Below are 15,727 nucleotides of genomic sequence, written 5' to 3'. Positions count from 1 at the left end.
ATCATGTTCATGTCCTCACACACTATTGTATTGTATGATATTGAAAAGGTGCAGTTAATAGTCAGCTTTTAAAGCACTTTCTAAATAAAAAAGGGATTCAAATGTATATGACTGCTTCTATTACCTGTTGAAAAAAAAGTAGCCATGTGCACTTTTTAAAATGTGAACATCTACCAGCCACTGAGATAAATGTTTAAATTCAGAAGCCACACAATAGCAGGCTAAATCATTACATTGTGTCTGAAATCTACCAGCCAAAATGCTGGAAAATTTGCATCATTCACCAGCCAAATGCTGGTAAATTATGCAAATTTTCCACTGAAAATGCATCAAGATGCATTGAGAACTGTTGTGCTTTCGAAGTGTTGGCAGATGAATTGTAATTGAATTGAATCATGAGACCAGTGAAGGTTCACATTTTTAAGGTAGAGGTGCAGAGTGAAGTTCAAGGACTTTCAGAGAGGAAACATGTCTGCTGATGATGGGCTTCTTTAGGAATTGAACCTGTGGCCTTTATATCTTGTGACCTTTGAGATAGTATATTTGCATAATCATTATCATTAATCTGTTTAAATGCCATCCAGGGAAAGGTTATTGATTGTTAAACAGTTAATGAGCACATACTGATAAGTGAAAAGAGTTTACCATCTAAAAACCCAATTCATCTGTTTTTCCGAGGCAGAAGTGTCTATTCGATTGACAGTGGCATTTTTCATGCAACATAAGTAAACAGCTGTTAGGAGAAACTACAAGAGTATGGCCAGATATAACTTAAATAAGTTCTAAGATTTTGGTCGTAGCATTATTGCACCAAAGCCGCAATTTTGCACCGACGTTGTGCAGACAAAGAGATAAATCTTTTCCTTTCAGTTGCCAAACAAACTGCTCATCACAGACAACGTCTGGTAAGGAGCCTAACAGACACATCACTGCTGATCAAATCATTATATGCTAGTCCTCACATCGTCTGCCAAAACCGACAAATACAGGATAAAGACAACACTTATCTGGGGAGTGTTGCAGAAAAAGAAAGTTATTACTGTTGCAATTTGGCAGGATTTACTGTGAAGAGAGGGTCAGAATGAAGAGAAGATTTACATTTTGAAATACAACCAGCTTAATATGGATGTACAAAAGTGCACTTTTGGACTGGGGCTGTTCTTTTTTCTTTCGTTTAGTTTTGAAGAAGAAAGAATCTACAGCAGAATGAAATTTTAGACAACAGTTCTTCAAACTTTGTGTCAACAGCTTGTGTTTCTTCCTGTTTCAACTTGACAAAGCCAAATCCAAAAGAATGGTTTTACCAATTTGGTGTGGAAGAACTTTACTGGCCTGCACGGAGCTCTGAGCTCAACCCCATCGAACATCTTTGGAATGAACGGGAAGGCAGACTGTGGGTCAGACTTCACTCAGTGTCAGTGCTAAACCTCATCAATGAAAGAAATTATTTCATGTATATTTAGATGCTTTTTCCACTTATGTCTGCTTTAAATCAGCCACTCTCAATGGTCATGTTTTAAATCAATGACCAGAAAACTGACTTTATGGTTAAAAGAAGGATTATCATCATCGCCACCATTTATCATCAAAGACCACCATCAATCGCCGGGTAATCATCAATCAGTCAGATAGGTTTCACTTCCAGAGCAAAACAATAAATTCAAACGTCTGGTGTTGTTCTCATCATCGTCCTCCTCAGATGTTTTGGTGCAAACACAGGAGTGTGCTTTCAGTTTTAAAATGCTCAACACAGTCGATAGCTTGATAGCAGCAACACCTGAAGCAACCTGTGCTGCTGCCAATCTCTGCGTGGCCTAGATACAGCCCGCCGTTACTTAACATTAACATTTATGACATGTACTTAGGGATAGAGCCCGTCTCTCTGAAGGGAGAAAAAAAAACGGCTTGTGCAAAATTAGCTTTGTGCTCGTTTTCACAAGCCTGAGTGCCTCTGTTCGCCGGCCGAGCATCACGACGGGCTTTCAGTCCAAGGTCAAACCTCTATCCCTCTCAATCATCCCCTTCTCGTCAATGATCCTCTCTTTCCCCTTTTTTTTACTCTCCTCCCTCTCTCCCTGCCTGTAGCGCGTAAGCACACCCTCATTACGGTGAGTTATTTATGATGGTGCTTTAATAATTCATGGCCACAAGTCTCGGGGGCTTGTGCTGGAGTTGCGAGGGTCATTCATCACGACCTAGCTAATCTCTCGCTCAACTGCCGGGGGCATTCGAGGCTGTGTAGCAGCAAGTGTGGGCAGCGTCAACAACCATAACGCAGAAACATACACACAAACATTAATGAGATATAAATGAAAGATTAAGACTTTCACTGCCTCAGCACTGATACTGGATCCCAGCCCAGCCCATCATCAGACCGGTTCCTTTTATTTGTTACCTAAAAGACATCTGGGAGCTCAGGCTCACACCGCAATTAGAAGATAATTATACTGCTTTAATTAATTGCACTGCAGGGTTTGTCAGTAGATGCCATTTACTTAAATCTGACACACACATCAGAAATAATTCCTTTAATATTTTTGTCTCTCTTTCAGATCACTGGGGAGGTGAAGTCTGACACATGCAGGTTTTCATGGTGTAAAACCAGCTTGATTATATATAAAGCGGACTAAGCATCTGTGAAGGCAACAGATAACCAGCACACACACACACACGCACACACAAATTATTTATTCACATATTTTTCTAAAAACTTATCATTTATGCGCCTATGCATAACACAAGTCATGATAAATAGAAAATATCATTTGATCAGATTTCTGCCTTTTATGTCTTTATTTGAAAGCAGCATCATAAAACACATTACCATGAACACGTCAATGTGTTTTTCAACGACCCTGATGAAGGCTAGGAACTAAAATGCATTGCAATAAAACATGTTTTTTTTTTCTTTTTGATCATGATATCAAAAAAATAAAATAAAAAATCTGATTTACACACTGAATTTAGTGTTTGCAAATCTGATGTCACGGAAATACAGTGCAGTTTTCCCACAGAGGACATTTAGGGTTCATTAAATTTACAGCGAGTCTGAGATTAAATGACATAGACCGTGTTTCTCCTTCAGCTGTCGGCCTGACAGACGCTTTAAATCAAACTGGGTTGGCATATCGTCAGACCTTGTACTTTTGTCAATTCATTCATCAAAACGTACTTCTCAGTTAAATCCTTGCGGGGCTTTCTGGGTTGCAGTGTACCAGAAATACTCATGAAAGGGACCTAATACTGTATGTATGTGTGTCGAATCCCGGTTGGGACAAACATCAACAACAACAAACATCATCCAGTAAGGGTCCTTAGGCAAGACCCCTCATGATATATCAGCCTACCTCAGAATGAGTGAACACATAACTGATAAAGTCAAACCGGCTCAGACTTTCCCCGGGTCAACAAGGTCTGCGTCAGTTGGTAGGGGACCAGGGCAAACTGATGAGAAATGGGCTACTGGAACAAAACACCGATGGACGAGGGCAGAAAATACGGAGTTTCTGGAATGCTACTATACAAGCAATCCCAGAGAGAGGGGATACATGCAGCGGATGTGGGACCATTGGATACTTCGAAACCCACAATCAAGGCTAACAAAGAAACAGCTATTAGCCCAGCGTTCCAACATCCGTAATCGAAATCTACTATCACAACTAGAGATTAATGAAATACAACAACAATGCTACGGCAAGGGGGAGCCAGGACGACAGGTCAGCGGGGAGATGTCATCATCATCCCTACAACCAGAGATTGGGTACCAAGCCCCAACAGCTATCAACAGCCTCAACACAAGAGCTGCTGACCTGAGAAGGAAGATCGTGACCCAACTGGAAACCTAGAGCCCCCGACGAATACCGAAGCTGAGTTGCCAAGTACCTTCAGAAGATCTACTAGTGGATGTGAATGCTGCTCTGAAGACAATCTCCACAAGAACCATCACTGAGACAAACAAGCTGATACACAGTACAGCAACAGTAATCATGGAGATGCTTGGATACAAGGTGGGCTTGGGACATAACAAACAGTACCCAACATGGAAGAGACGATTAGAGGCCAAGATAAAGGCAGCATGGAGAGAAGTTAGCTAGCTAGCTGAACTGCAGAAAGGAAACATGGATGAATAAAGGGGCACCCAGGAAGTATAACTCACTCTCCATACCAGAGGCACTCGAAACTGCCAAACAGCGACTAACAGCTCTGGCCACCCGGTTGAAGAGATACACCAAGGAGGGAGAGGCCAGGAGAATAAACAAGTTGTTATCCACTGAACCAGCCAAGGCGTACTATCAGTGGCAGGGAAACAACAACCGGTCAGACCCGCCAAGAGCTGAGGTGGAAAAATACTGGAAAGACATATGGGAAAGAGAGAGCTAAGAGCTGACCACAGCAACCTCCCAGAACAAGAACCAGTAACCATCTCAATGGCAGACATCCAAGAAAGAGTGTCAAAGATGAAGAGCTGGACAGCACCAGGCCCCGAGATGATGCATACGTACTGGCTGAAGAAGCTAACTGCACTCCATGAGCGCCTAGCAGCACAGATGAATCAGCTGCTCAGGGATGGGACCCACCCAGAGTAGCTAACCCAAGGCAGGACAGTCCTAATCATGAAGGACCCCCAGAAGGGACCCATCCCATCCAACTCCCGGCCAATCACCTGTCTCTGCACAACATGGAAGGCTCTGTCAGGCATCATTGCGGCAAAAATGAATAAGCATGTGGCTCAATACATGAGCGAGGCACAGAAAGGAATTGACAGTAACACCAGGGAAGCCAAGCACCAGCTACTGGTTGATAGAACAGTCGCCCAAGACTGTAAGAAGAGACAGACCAACCTGTGCACTGCCTGGATTGACTACAAGAAAGCCTATGACTCAATGCTGCACACATGGATACTGTAATGTCTGGAACTGTATAAGATCAACAGGAACCTAAGGACCTTCATCCAGAACTCAATGGAAATGTGGAAGACAACCCTAGAGGCCAATTCAAAGCCCATTGCCCAAGTCAACATCAAGTGCGGCACATACCAAGGAGATGCGCTATCACCACTGCTCTTCTGCATAGGCCTGAACCCCCTCAGATCATCACGAAGAGCAGGTACGGGTACCGATTCCGTAATGGGGCAACAATCAGCCACCTGCTCTACATGGATGACATCAAGCTGTATGCCAGGAACGAGCGAGAAATAGACTCACTGATTCACACCACCAGGATCTACAGCGATGACATAGGGATGTCATTCGGATTGGACAAGTGTGGCCGGATGGTCTTAAAGAGTGGCAAGATGATCTGGACTGAGGGGATTGACCTACCAGAGGGCAACATAGGTGATATCCAATACAGCTACAAGTACCTTGGCATCCCACAGGCTAATGGAAACCATGAAGAGGCCACAAGGAAGTCAACCACAGCCAAATACCTCCAGAGAGTAGGGCAGGTCCTGAAAAGTCAGTTGAATGGTAAGAACAAGGTCCAAGCCATCAACATGTACGCACTAACAGTCATCAGATACCCCGCTGGCATCATAAACTGGCCAAAGAAGGAGATAGAAGCCACAGATACCAAGACTAGAAAGCTCCTCACCATGCATGGAGGGTTCCACCCCAAGTCCAGCACCCTGAGGCTATACACTAAGGGGAAAGAGGGAGGCTGAGGGCTAGTGAGCGTCATACCACGGTCCAGGATGAAACATCGAAAATACGAGAATACATCAGAAAGATGGCCCTGAAGGATGAACTGCTAAGTGAATGTCTCAGGCAGCAGAACCCTGATGAGGGTGCAGAGGAAGAGGAACAGACAACCTGGGGGGACAAAGCCCTACATGGCATGTACCACCGTCAGATAGAGGAAGTGGCTGATATCAAGAAATCCTACCAGTGGCTGGATAATGCAGAACTGACAGACAGCACAGAGGCACTAATCATGGCAGCACAAGAACAGGCCATAAGCACAAGAGCCATAGAGGCCAGGATCTACCAGAGTAGACCAGACCCAAGATGCAGACTGTATAAAGAAGCCCCTGAGACAGTCCAGCACATAGTAGCAGGGTTTAAGATGCTAGCTGGATCAGCGTACATGGAGAGGCACAACCAAGTGGCTGGGATAGTATACAGGAACATCTGCAACCAGTATGGAATAGAAGTACCTAAATCCCGATGGGCCATACCACAGAAGGTGGCTGAGAACAACAGGGCCAAGGTGCTGTGGGACTTTAGCTTCCAGACTGACAAACAGGTCCTGGCTAACCAACCAGACATAGTGGTGGTGGAGAAAGAGCAGAAGAGGGTAGTGGACCCGAGCTTGAGGATGACCACGGATACCAAGAGAAGGATTTTTTTTTAATATATAAATAAAATGTTTCAACAAAAAAAAAAAAAAAAAAAAAAAAAAAAAAGATTTTTTTTTTAATAAAAAAAAAAAATTTTAAAAAAAAAAAAAAAAAAAAAAAAGAAAAAAAAGATTTTTTATCCTGTTGACTAAACAGTCCAATAAACTCTTAAGCTGCCAGTACACTCCAAATTAAATCAGCTTAATAGGTACACAAACAAAGGCAATGGTTTCAAAAAGAAACCACACTGTCAGAAATACACCATCACCAGCAACTAAATTTGTTTTCAGGAAAACATTGTTTACTTCCAGCTTCTTTTGAACTCTTTGAACTCAACAGACATGACAGGAAGTTACCTGTCATGTCTGTTGCTACCACTCACGAGGTAGTTTATCTGACATGAATACCAATAAACAATCAGGGTATTGAACAACCACAAACAACATAGACCAACTGTAGACATGCATAGGAGGCTCACCATGTCGGGGCAAGGGTTGAGGGTGGGGGTCGAAGGGAGGGGTCTAGGTGAGGACCAGTGTCCCGTCACTTGGCCTCCTCATGTAGTCAGTTGTGTCTTGGCTGTTGGCCTCTCAGTCAGAGTCGCACTGCAGGAAATAAAAAAAAATTATAATAAAAAAAATATATATATACTTTCTCAGCATCAAATCAGGGCTAAAGGTTCCTAAGGGGTCAGTGGATGAAAGTCTAAAACACTTTGCAGAAACTGGATCAGTTGTATCCGAAGCACGATCAGGAAGACCAAACGTTACCACACCAACAGGAGATCAATACATCAAGTTTAGTTCCCTGAGAGATAGAAAAGCAGCTTCATCGCAGATACAAAATTTGCTAAAAAAAGAATGCAAGACTCTAATCAGCAGGAGGGGAAACAAGGCCAAACAATAAGAAACATCAGCATCTGACAGTGGATGACTGGAAAAAGTTTTTGCTGGTGAATCTGAGATTGAGATTCTTGGCAGTAACAGGATGGGTCAAACCAACAATGAATATGAAGTGGAGTGGGAATATTCAATTCTGGGGCTGTACCTTGGTCTGGAGTTGGAGGCTAGCACTAAATTGACCTGACCTAGGTAGAAGAAGCTCTCCGTTCTTCAGAGATATGTTAAACCCTCTGGTTTACCACCTGATGGAGAAGGATTCATACTGCAGCATGACCTCAAAGCTTTGCAACAACTACTTGAAGATCAATGAAGACTTGTTTCAGAAAGAGGCTGAGCTGAAGGGCTGCATAAAGGGCCAGGATAAGATAAACAAGGCTGTTTTTGAAGAGTGAGTCATGGAAAGCTACAGTCTAGTGGAGTCTCAGGGTAAGAATGTAGAGCTGGAAATGATAATAAGTCCACTTCAACCTTTGTATCTGTTGCTTCTAATGTTGGTGATCCAGGCAGGGAAAACCATTTCTACATGAAACTGGCTTTGTGCAAGTGGACATGGTGGTCATGTTGGAAGAGAAGACAGAGACAAATGTAAACTGCTGTCATAAAACTGGAAGTACAATATTGTCTAAAATATGTTTGCGAATACGTGCAAATTAAATGAGTCCACAAATTGTTGAAACATTGCGTCAATAATCTATGGAGGATGTGCTCGGTTTTATATCATTGTAAATAAAATATTGAATTTTCCAGCTTGTGCTCGGGGATCCTGTGAGAGGTATTTTTAGTTTTAATTATAGTTAACACTCTGTAGATGAAACAATTGATCAAAAAAAAAAATTATATATATTTTCTTAATTCCAGATTAATTGGAAATTAAAATAATCATCATTTGAAGCTCTAAATCTGATGTTTGATATCTGCAGGCTCAAAATATTTACCATTGCACTCCGTTAACACTGTAAAACTCACAGTTTAAAGGGGAACTCAATTGGTGTGGAAGAACTTTATTGTCAACAATTTGATACAAGGTTCTGAGGAAGTACTACTGCATCTGGTAAAAAAAAGAAGTTGTTTCCAAGTGGAGATGTGTGCATCTGAAGACTACATGACTACAAAACAAAACTCAGTTGTTGTTTTTTTTTGGGTAATCTTTGGCACCAGCACAAATGATCAGCTGACCTGTGCTGTACAGGATCTATGTTCCGGAGTGAACAATCCTCTCGTTTTGGAACCCTGTGTCATATCAGCGCAAGTCATTCAGCTATATATATATTCATCTAAAGATAGCTGCTTCATGTTTAATATGGGACATTTGAAAACCTTGATTCTTCTTGTGATTAAAAATAAACCAGCCTTTAAACAACACTCACACTTTACAAAGCACTTTGATTCTGGTGCTGCTGTGAAATTGTTTTAACGCTATCTGGCCACAGACAAATGCTAACACATTAATTCAATTACACAGAATATATTCTCACTATTAAATGAATTAGCTGAAGCTGCTTTGCCCACGCGGTCAAATGCTAATGAGACGCGAGCCTGAGCCTGTGGTGTAACCATGTGGTGGAGGTGGAGGAGGGAGAGCAATCAGTGCTGCTGTGTGTGTGTGTGAGTGTGTGTGTGTGTGTGTCATCCCGGGGGAATTGGTGGGGTCGAGCCGAGTGTCAATTAGATTCTCCGTCACCTTGACCTTGTTTTCAATGACAGAGCAGAGCAGGGTTGCTGCAGCTCCACCTTCATGTGCTGCAAGTCTTTTTTCCAGTGAAAGAAACACAGAGCAATTTATGTTGAAGAGAAATATTAGAAAAAAGGTTGATCAATACAGCACAACAAATACTGGGCCAGCTGCCTTTCAAAGCTTCATGTTCGCGCTCCTGCCCTGTTTTTAAATAAAAACTCCCCGAACAGCAGAACTTCAAAGCATTTACAAAGGCTCAATAATGGGAGATGGTGTTACGTGTTAGAGACCAGGAACGCAACACATGAATGCTAACAAGCCTTATTTTCACACCGTAAACGAGAGGTAAAAAAAAAAAAAAAAAAAAAAGAGGCAGAGCTGTCCTTCTGCCAGAGTGTTCAGTTTGATGATACACCACTTCTTCACGCCACATTTTTGCTGCATCTCTGCTCTGATCTATTTGGTTCACACGTCTCTGATGAGGAAAAGTGACTTAAGTGGATGAGGAGGAGACGAAGGAGAGAGGAAGGTGATGTGGTTTACAGCTACTTCTGGTGGCAGACACAAGCTGGCCCCTTCATTGATTACTTTACTTTTATGGCAATGTAAGTGATGCGATTGGTGAGAAAATTATGCAGAAATATATATTAAGATTCTGGACACGTTTCTACAAGATCTTTGTAGATTAATCCAGTTAAACCCACCCATGCACATACCGTACAGTATGTGAGGGATTTTACTTTTTTTACTGGCAAAATGTGTCTATATGTCAACGAGAGATGCTGTAGAACTATTTATTGCAAATCTGCTGATTTATAACCACATGCTAACAAGTATTGCTGGCTGGGGTTGTAATTCATACTTGGACAAAATCTTTGTGTCAATGTTATCTTAACTCTGGTGTTTGAGGCTACATTCACCTGTCGGAAGGGGCAACTGTGTGTGTTGAAAGCATCATAGCAGATTACAACCTAATAAGCTGGTTTCTTTCGATGCGAAGGAGCAGTGGCTATACGCCAAGCTTGCCCTGGATGTCCAAGCTTCTTAGCCCAGCTCAGCTCCCTCTTTCCCACAACAGAATTGTAGGGCTGCCACGATTAGTCGATTAGTCATGATTTTGTCGACGAACCAAATCATCGACAACTAATTTAGTAGTTGACGCATCATTTTTATTTATTTTTTTACTCTGCTTTTCTCTCGAAACTGCGGCTGCAGCTTCCATTGCCGCGTCTGCCTTTCTGTCACATACACACACACCCCTACGCACATGCGCAGTAGTGGTAATCAGCGTCAGGCCTGACTGTACTGTAAATGATACCATAACACAGACCCTCCAGGAATTCACGATGTTGCGATTTGCAACTTCAATGCAACTTCAGTGAATCCCTGTGAATCCAGGGCGGTGTTGCAATTTTAACCAATCACCGTGATTTTTCTGCAATTTCCGCGCAGTCTGCTTTGGGGATTCAACTCGGCGGGTCAGGGACGGCCACGCGGTGCGGGAGGATCCCCTCGTCGTACCTCTCCCCGGCGCTGGCTGGCCTCGGCTGGTTGCATTTCCTCCGCAGCCGCTCTGGGTCGGCATGGAAAGACTTGGGGGTGAAGGTGGCTCACGGCTCCGTCCGCGAGCTTTACAGCGCCCGCCCCTCTCCGGGACAGTCAATTTACGTGTGATCCGATTAGTCGACTAATCAAAAAAATAATCAGTGATTAGTCGACTATCAAAATAATCGTTTGTGCCCTACAGTACTGCAGACGCCACCTCATGCACCATTTTCCCATCACTTGTGAACAAAACCTTGAGATACTTGAATTCCTTTGCTTAGGGCAGCAACACGCCCCCAACCCGGAGGGAACATCCCACCATTTTCTTATTTTAAATTGAATTGAAAGAGTATTCTGATAGACTTGGGCGAGAAGATTCAATTTGAAATTGCTGGACTTCAACACACTCCAGCTACCACTTTCTGTTATGTTCATTTTTTTCTTCCATCGAATCTTTACAGCAGGATATTTAAGTGGTCAAACTAGCATTCGGATGTAAATTTAACAGTCTAAAATATGTTTCTATGTGCAAACAAACAAGGTGTGACTGACAGGGAGAGGAGAAACTTATACACTGACATAATTACAGCTGCAGGAGACAGTAGTGCAGACATTGAACAATCATTTTAGGCAAAATGCCATAAAAACAACAACAAAAACAAAACTGAAACATGTGGCTGAAGGACAACAGGACCTACAATACCATCATAGCTGTGTATACTTGCCTACAGTATTCTTCTGCACTTTTAATAAATTCCCCATGTGGGCTCATTTTCTAATAACCTTTCATCTCCCTGAAGAGGGTAGGTGATTGAATGAAGATAATTAAGAATACAGCAATGACTTTTTAAGGACGTGGATGTGGCTGCGGTCGCAGCAGATGGTGAGCTCAGCATGTGACAAAAAGACAGTGCTGATTAAGAAAAGGCCAGCGAGAACACGTAAGCCAGGAGTTTTTTTTTCTTTTTTCTCCATCTGAATAAAAATAGACGCAACTCTTAAAGATTGTCCTGACATGTTTTTACATAAATAAAAGCCAATAAATACAATGAATGATACACCTCTGCTCCCTCTAAGTTTATTTGCATGGCCCTTAATCACAGTTAAGGGTTTCACAACATAACACATGGCAATAAATGAAAATGACACACTCCAACCTCAGATCTCTGGAGAGAACAAAAATCCCTGAGAGCGTCTCATTTTATTTCACCAAACAGCAGTTTGTATCATTAAACTCTAGTCAAAGACAAATGTTTGTAACAATTAAGTCATAAGGGCAAAATGAGCTTCCCCACAGTTTAGAGACTGGTTGTGCAAATGCCCTTGGTTGGTTATTTATAACTGTAGAGGTACAAACTCTGTTATGGATAAAGGTTTGCTTCCCCGTGAAGCAAAATAGGAAAGGCTTTTAAAAGCCCCCAATAACGTAATGAATCAAATATCATATTGTTTTGATACTGAAATGTTTTGATACGGTTGCCAGTACAACATAATCCTGATCAAAGTCATTTAATATTGAGTACCTGCCAACAAGTATGATATGACATTCATTCCTTTGAGATTGTTCCTCAGTATAATACAGCTGCACAGTGCGAGGTTACAGTCTACGTTCATAAAATTAATTGAATAAAACAGTTCAGATGTTTTCAGCCCACATAGTATGGTGAACTGAATAATCATTAACAACCGACTGTCATTTTTTATTTGCAATCTTTTGGCCATGTACTAAACTGAAACAAATACCTGCAGCAGAAGTAAGGAGAAGCAGTGAAGCTGTTGGGCAAAAGGGCTGGAGGTTGGTAACACAACTGGGGCTGTAAGTCAATGCAAAAGATTAGCAGTATTGCAAGCACAACAGCGTCTGCTCAGGTATGAATGATGCTTTTAGATCAACATATATATATTACATATATTTAAACACACTGTATATTTTTAATCTGACTGAAATGTAGCCACAAATATTCACTCTGACTGTGGCAAGGCACAGGGGCTATTAGTTCCATTCCCAGTTGGACTCAGTCTGCGGTGCGAGGCTCTAACACCACCAGCCATAGGTCAGACTGCAGTTTTGCTAAAAATGCAACCACTCGTGCTACTTTAATGCACTCTGCACAAAAACATCCATCCATCACATCCTCAGGTATCCTCTCCCTAATGCCTCCTCCAGCCTCTCGTGTCCATGGCCTCCATTTTGTGGAAGGTTAGATGGACCCGGGTAAGGTATTATTCTAGGTCTGTGTTTATTCAGGTCGTTTTCACTGCAGGGGACTTTTATGAGGGGGCTTTTATGTTCACACAAGGCTTCAAATAATGCCCTGTGCAATCCTGTGAGTTTGCACCACACGGGATGAAAAGTAAAAGGAGAAAAAAAAAGCCTTGTTCTCTCATACAAAGCTTTTTAGACTAACATTTGATCTGACAACAAAAAGCAATACAGACTCACTCATATTAAAAGTATGGGAGGATCACACATTTTCAGACACTTGGGAATTTTGTTCCAAAATGATGTATCCTAACTAAAAGTACAACTCCAACTTCTCACAATAAAACTAATATCATAAATCAACAATATCATAATAACTTGCAATAAACAAATAAAATACACATTCAGGCTCGACGTGATCATGTGCAGAAATATTAACATTGGCCTTTATGTACGTTAACCCTTTACAGGGTGCTCATTGAAATACTTGGACATTTAAAATTTCAACCCTGGACACCTGTTATTGGTAGATATAAAAAGACATCACGTGATTCTGCTCCTTCATTGAGAGACATGGGGCATCATTTTCAAAGCCCATGGACGTTACAATATGGTTACTCGTTACTCACCTGATAAAGGGAGCAGAGGACTTATATTAGTGTGTGTGCAGATCGCGGTAAATTATATTCTGGATGTGCATAGCATTTCTGCAGAGCCAGACAATCGTGTGTTGTTCAGTGTAGACAAAGTATCATGTGAGGGTGTGACATCACTCAAAATACATTTTCTTTAAGTCTGAACCGGAGTTAAAAAGTAATATGGCAGAATGGCAGATTTTATCCATAGCAGGTTATAGCTGATGGACAATTTGGGATTTAGAGTTTTGCTAAAAGGACACTTTGATTTGTGGACAGGAGGAGGTGAAGACTGAACAATCGATCCAACATTTAATAGTCGACCTTCTCTACCACCTGAGCTACAGCTTATACCTAAACACAAGAATACAAGAGTGGAAACATGCTTTCTTATTTTCCTGACACTTCTTCAGCAGTTGTAGCTCGTTCAAATAAAGTCTGATAAGTGCTGTTCTTACTCTTTAACTTTCAATCCCTCTGAGCTCCACTGAATCACCAATCACTATACCATTATTCGCAAACAGTGTTTGGAGGGTGCTCCAACTGAAGCCAGGTTCAAGGTCAGACTTTGCCAATTAAAACCCAAACCCCTGCTGGAAACACTAATTAAATGTATTTAAGCCATTAGATGAGAAATGCAGATTCATCAATAATTAAAACGATTGTTAATTGTTGCCCTAAAACTCTTTGTAGATTATTTCCAGATTAATTGTTTAAACGTTTAGTCATAATATATACGTTTAGTAAAGATAGTGAAAAATACCCAGCACACTTCCCAGGGTCCAAGATGATGCATTTCTGCTCCTTTTAATTGTCCATTGTGTGTTCTTATGCACTTTTTAAGCAATGTGAGTCCTGATCTGCTAACCTGACCCATTCTCTCCGGCTTTCTCCTGATGTGCGGGTGCTCACACTAGCGCGGCAGAACAGTGAGCGGATTATAATGTATTTCAGCACAGGTAATGTAACCCTAAACATTATGACTCCTCGCAGCAGAGTAACATATTTCATTGACTGCACAAATTCTCTGTGATCTCCTTGCAGAGCGGGAGATGTCTGACTCTGCTGCAGAGCCAATAAAACTGACTACAAACGTTATATAAGTAAGCCACAGCTGGCAGGGGGTGGGCTGCAGAGGACACACACGCATTTCAGACAGGAAGGCTGGTACTTACACAGACATGGTTATGTTTACCTTTAAAAATACCATAGTAATCTCCTAACACGCTCTGATTTTACAGCCTGATCCTGAGCAGCAGCTGTGGATTTGATGACACCGAGTTACAATCTAAGCAAGGCCATGTACTTTTCTGAGACTAGAATATGGAGGGGAAAAAAAGAAATCTATATATTCCAACGAGTATCTATTTTTTTTTTTTTTAACAGAAGCTTTGGCAACATTACAAAGAAGAGCTCAAGAGTCAAAGACACATCACACAAAGAAGTGTTGAATGAAATAACAGCCATAAAAAGCTAGACTTCTAACACAGCTAGCTGAATATGTGATTTAGCTGAGGAAAAAATAGCCTTAAAAAAGCAGCAGGGTGAGGTGAGTGAAAATAAGGTGTGAAAAAATTATCAAAATAAGTTACGGTGTTAATTAACATCCGCTCGTGTCTCTGAAAGTTTCTTAGAGTGCTGACGGAGCTGACAAAGCACTCTTTGTTATGAAGCTGTTATCCTGTAGCTCATATACGGATGCACACATTTGTTTTCAGATGGGATATGAGATCAGATCAGGACCTTCTGGAAAAGTGATAATTGAGAATGAAAGGAGGAGCATGTCAGAGTTCCAAGCATTAAAAAATAAATAAAAAATAAATAAAAAACATGTGAATGTGATATTCAAAGCAAATGATTATTTGTTTTTTGTACTGGGAAGTACAGTGAGCCCATATCATGCCTCTACGACAAATAAATGACCTGCATTATTAGATCATTGCCCAAGCATGCTGCCTGCTTTTTGGTTCACTGACACTTGTGAGATTTAGATATTGAAATTTGATACCGAATGACGTGGCATTTTTTGATACTCATTAAGACTGAAGTAATTCAATCCATGTAAAAGTATCAAAGTTTGGTACCCAGCCCTACAGACGATAGGGTAAATGATACATCGTAAATCATAGCTGCCTCCTGTCTGCTTCACAGCTTCTCTACTTTACTTCAATACTTTCACCTCAGACAGGTTTATGTTTATGTTGCTTTACTGTGTGCATCTAATGTGTAGCTAATGTGGCTATTTTCCAACATGCTGGAGCAATCTTGCATTATTTAATATCTATTGAATATAATAATATTGAGGGAGTCAAGAGAAATTTTGTTAAGGTTAAGCGTCATTTGGAGCCAATTGAATAACCAGAATAGTTGGTTGGATGTGGTAAACTGTAACTTCATACTGTGTCACAAGCTCAGTTGGCTTTGTTATTG

At 41.4% G+C, this 15,727-nt stretch overlaps 1 protein-coding gene across 2 annotated transcripts in view; it reads right to left on the bottom strand.

Moving 5' to 3' along the window:
* The window catches only part of LOC104934847 (spermatid perinuclear RNA-binding protein), a 74,876-nt gene that overhangs the window by 41,137 nt on the left and 18,012 nt on the right, over positions 1-15,727 (bottom strand). For both annotated transcript variants that reach the window (XM_019272326.2, XM_019272327.2), the window contains exon 2: positions 6,816-6,942. In XM_019272326.2, coding sequence (XP_019127871.1) covers positions 6,816-6,818 — 3 coding nt within the window. In that variant the 5' untranslated portion in view covers positions 6,819-6,942. The remainder of the gene's footprint in view (positions 1-6,815; positions 6,943-15,727) is intronic.

Source organism: Larimichthys crocea, chromosome III (genome assembly GCF_000972845.2).
Source record: "Larimichthys crocea isolate SSNF chromosome III, L_crocea_2.0, whole genome shotgun sequence".
Lineage (NCBI taxonomy): Eukaryota > Metazoa > Chordata > Actinopteri > Sciaenidae > Larimichthys > Larimichthys crocea.
Note: the sequence above shows the minus strand (reverse complement) of the source record. Positions and strands in the feature narration are given on the sequence as shown.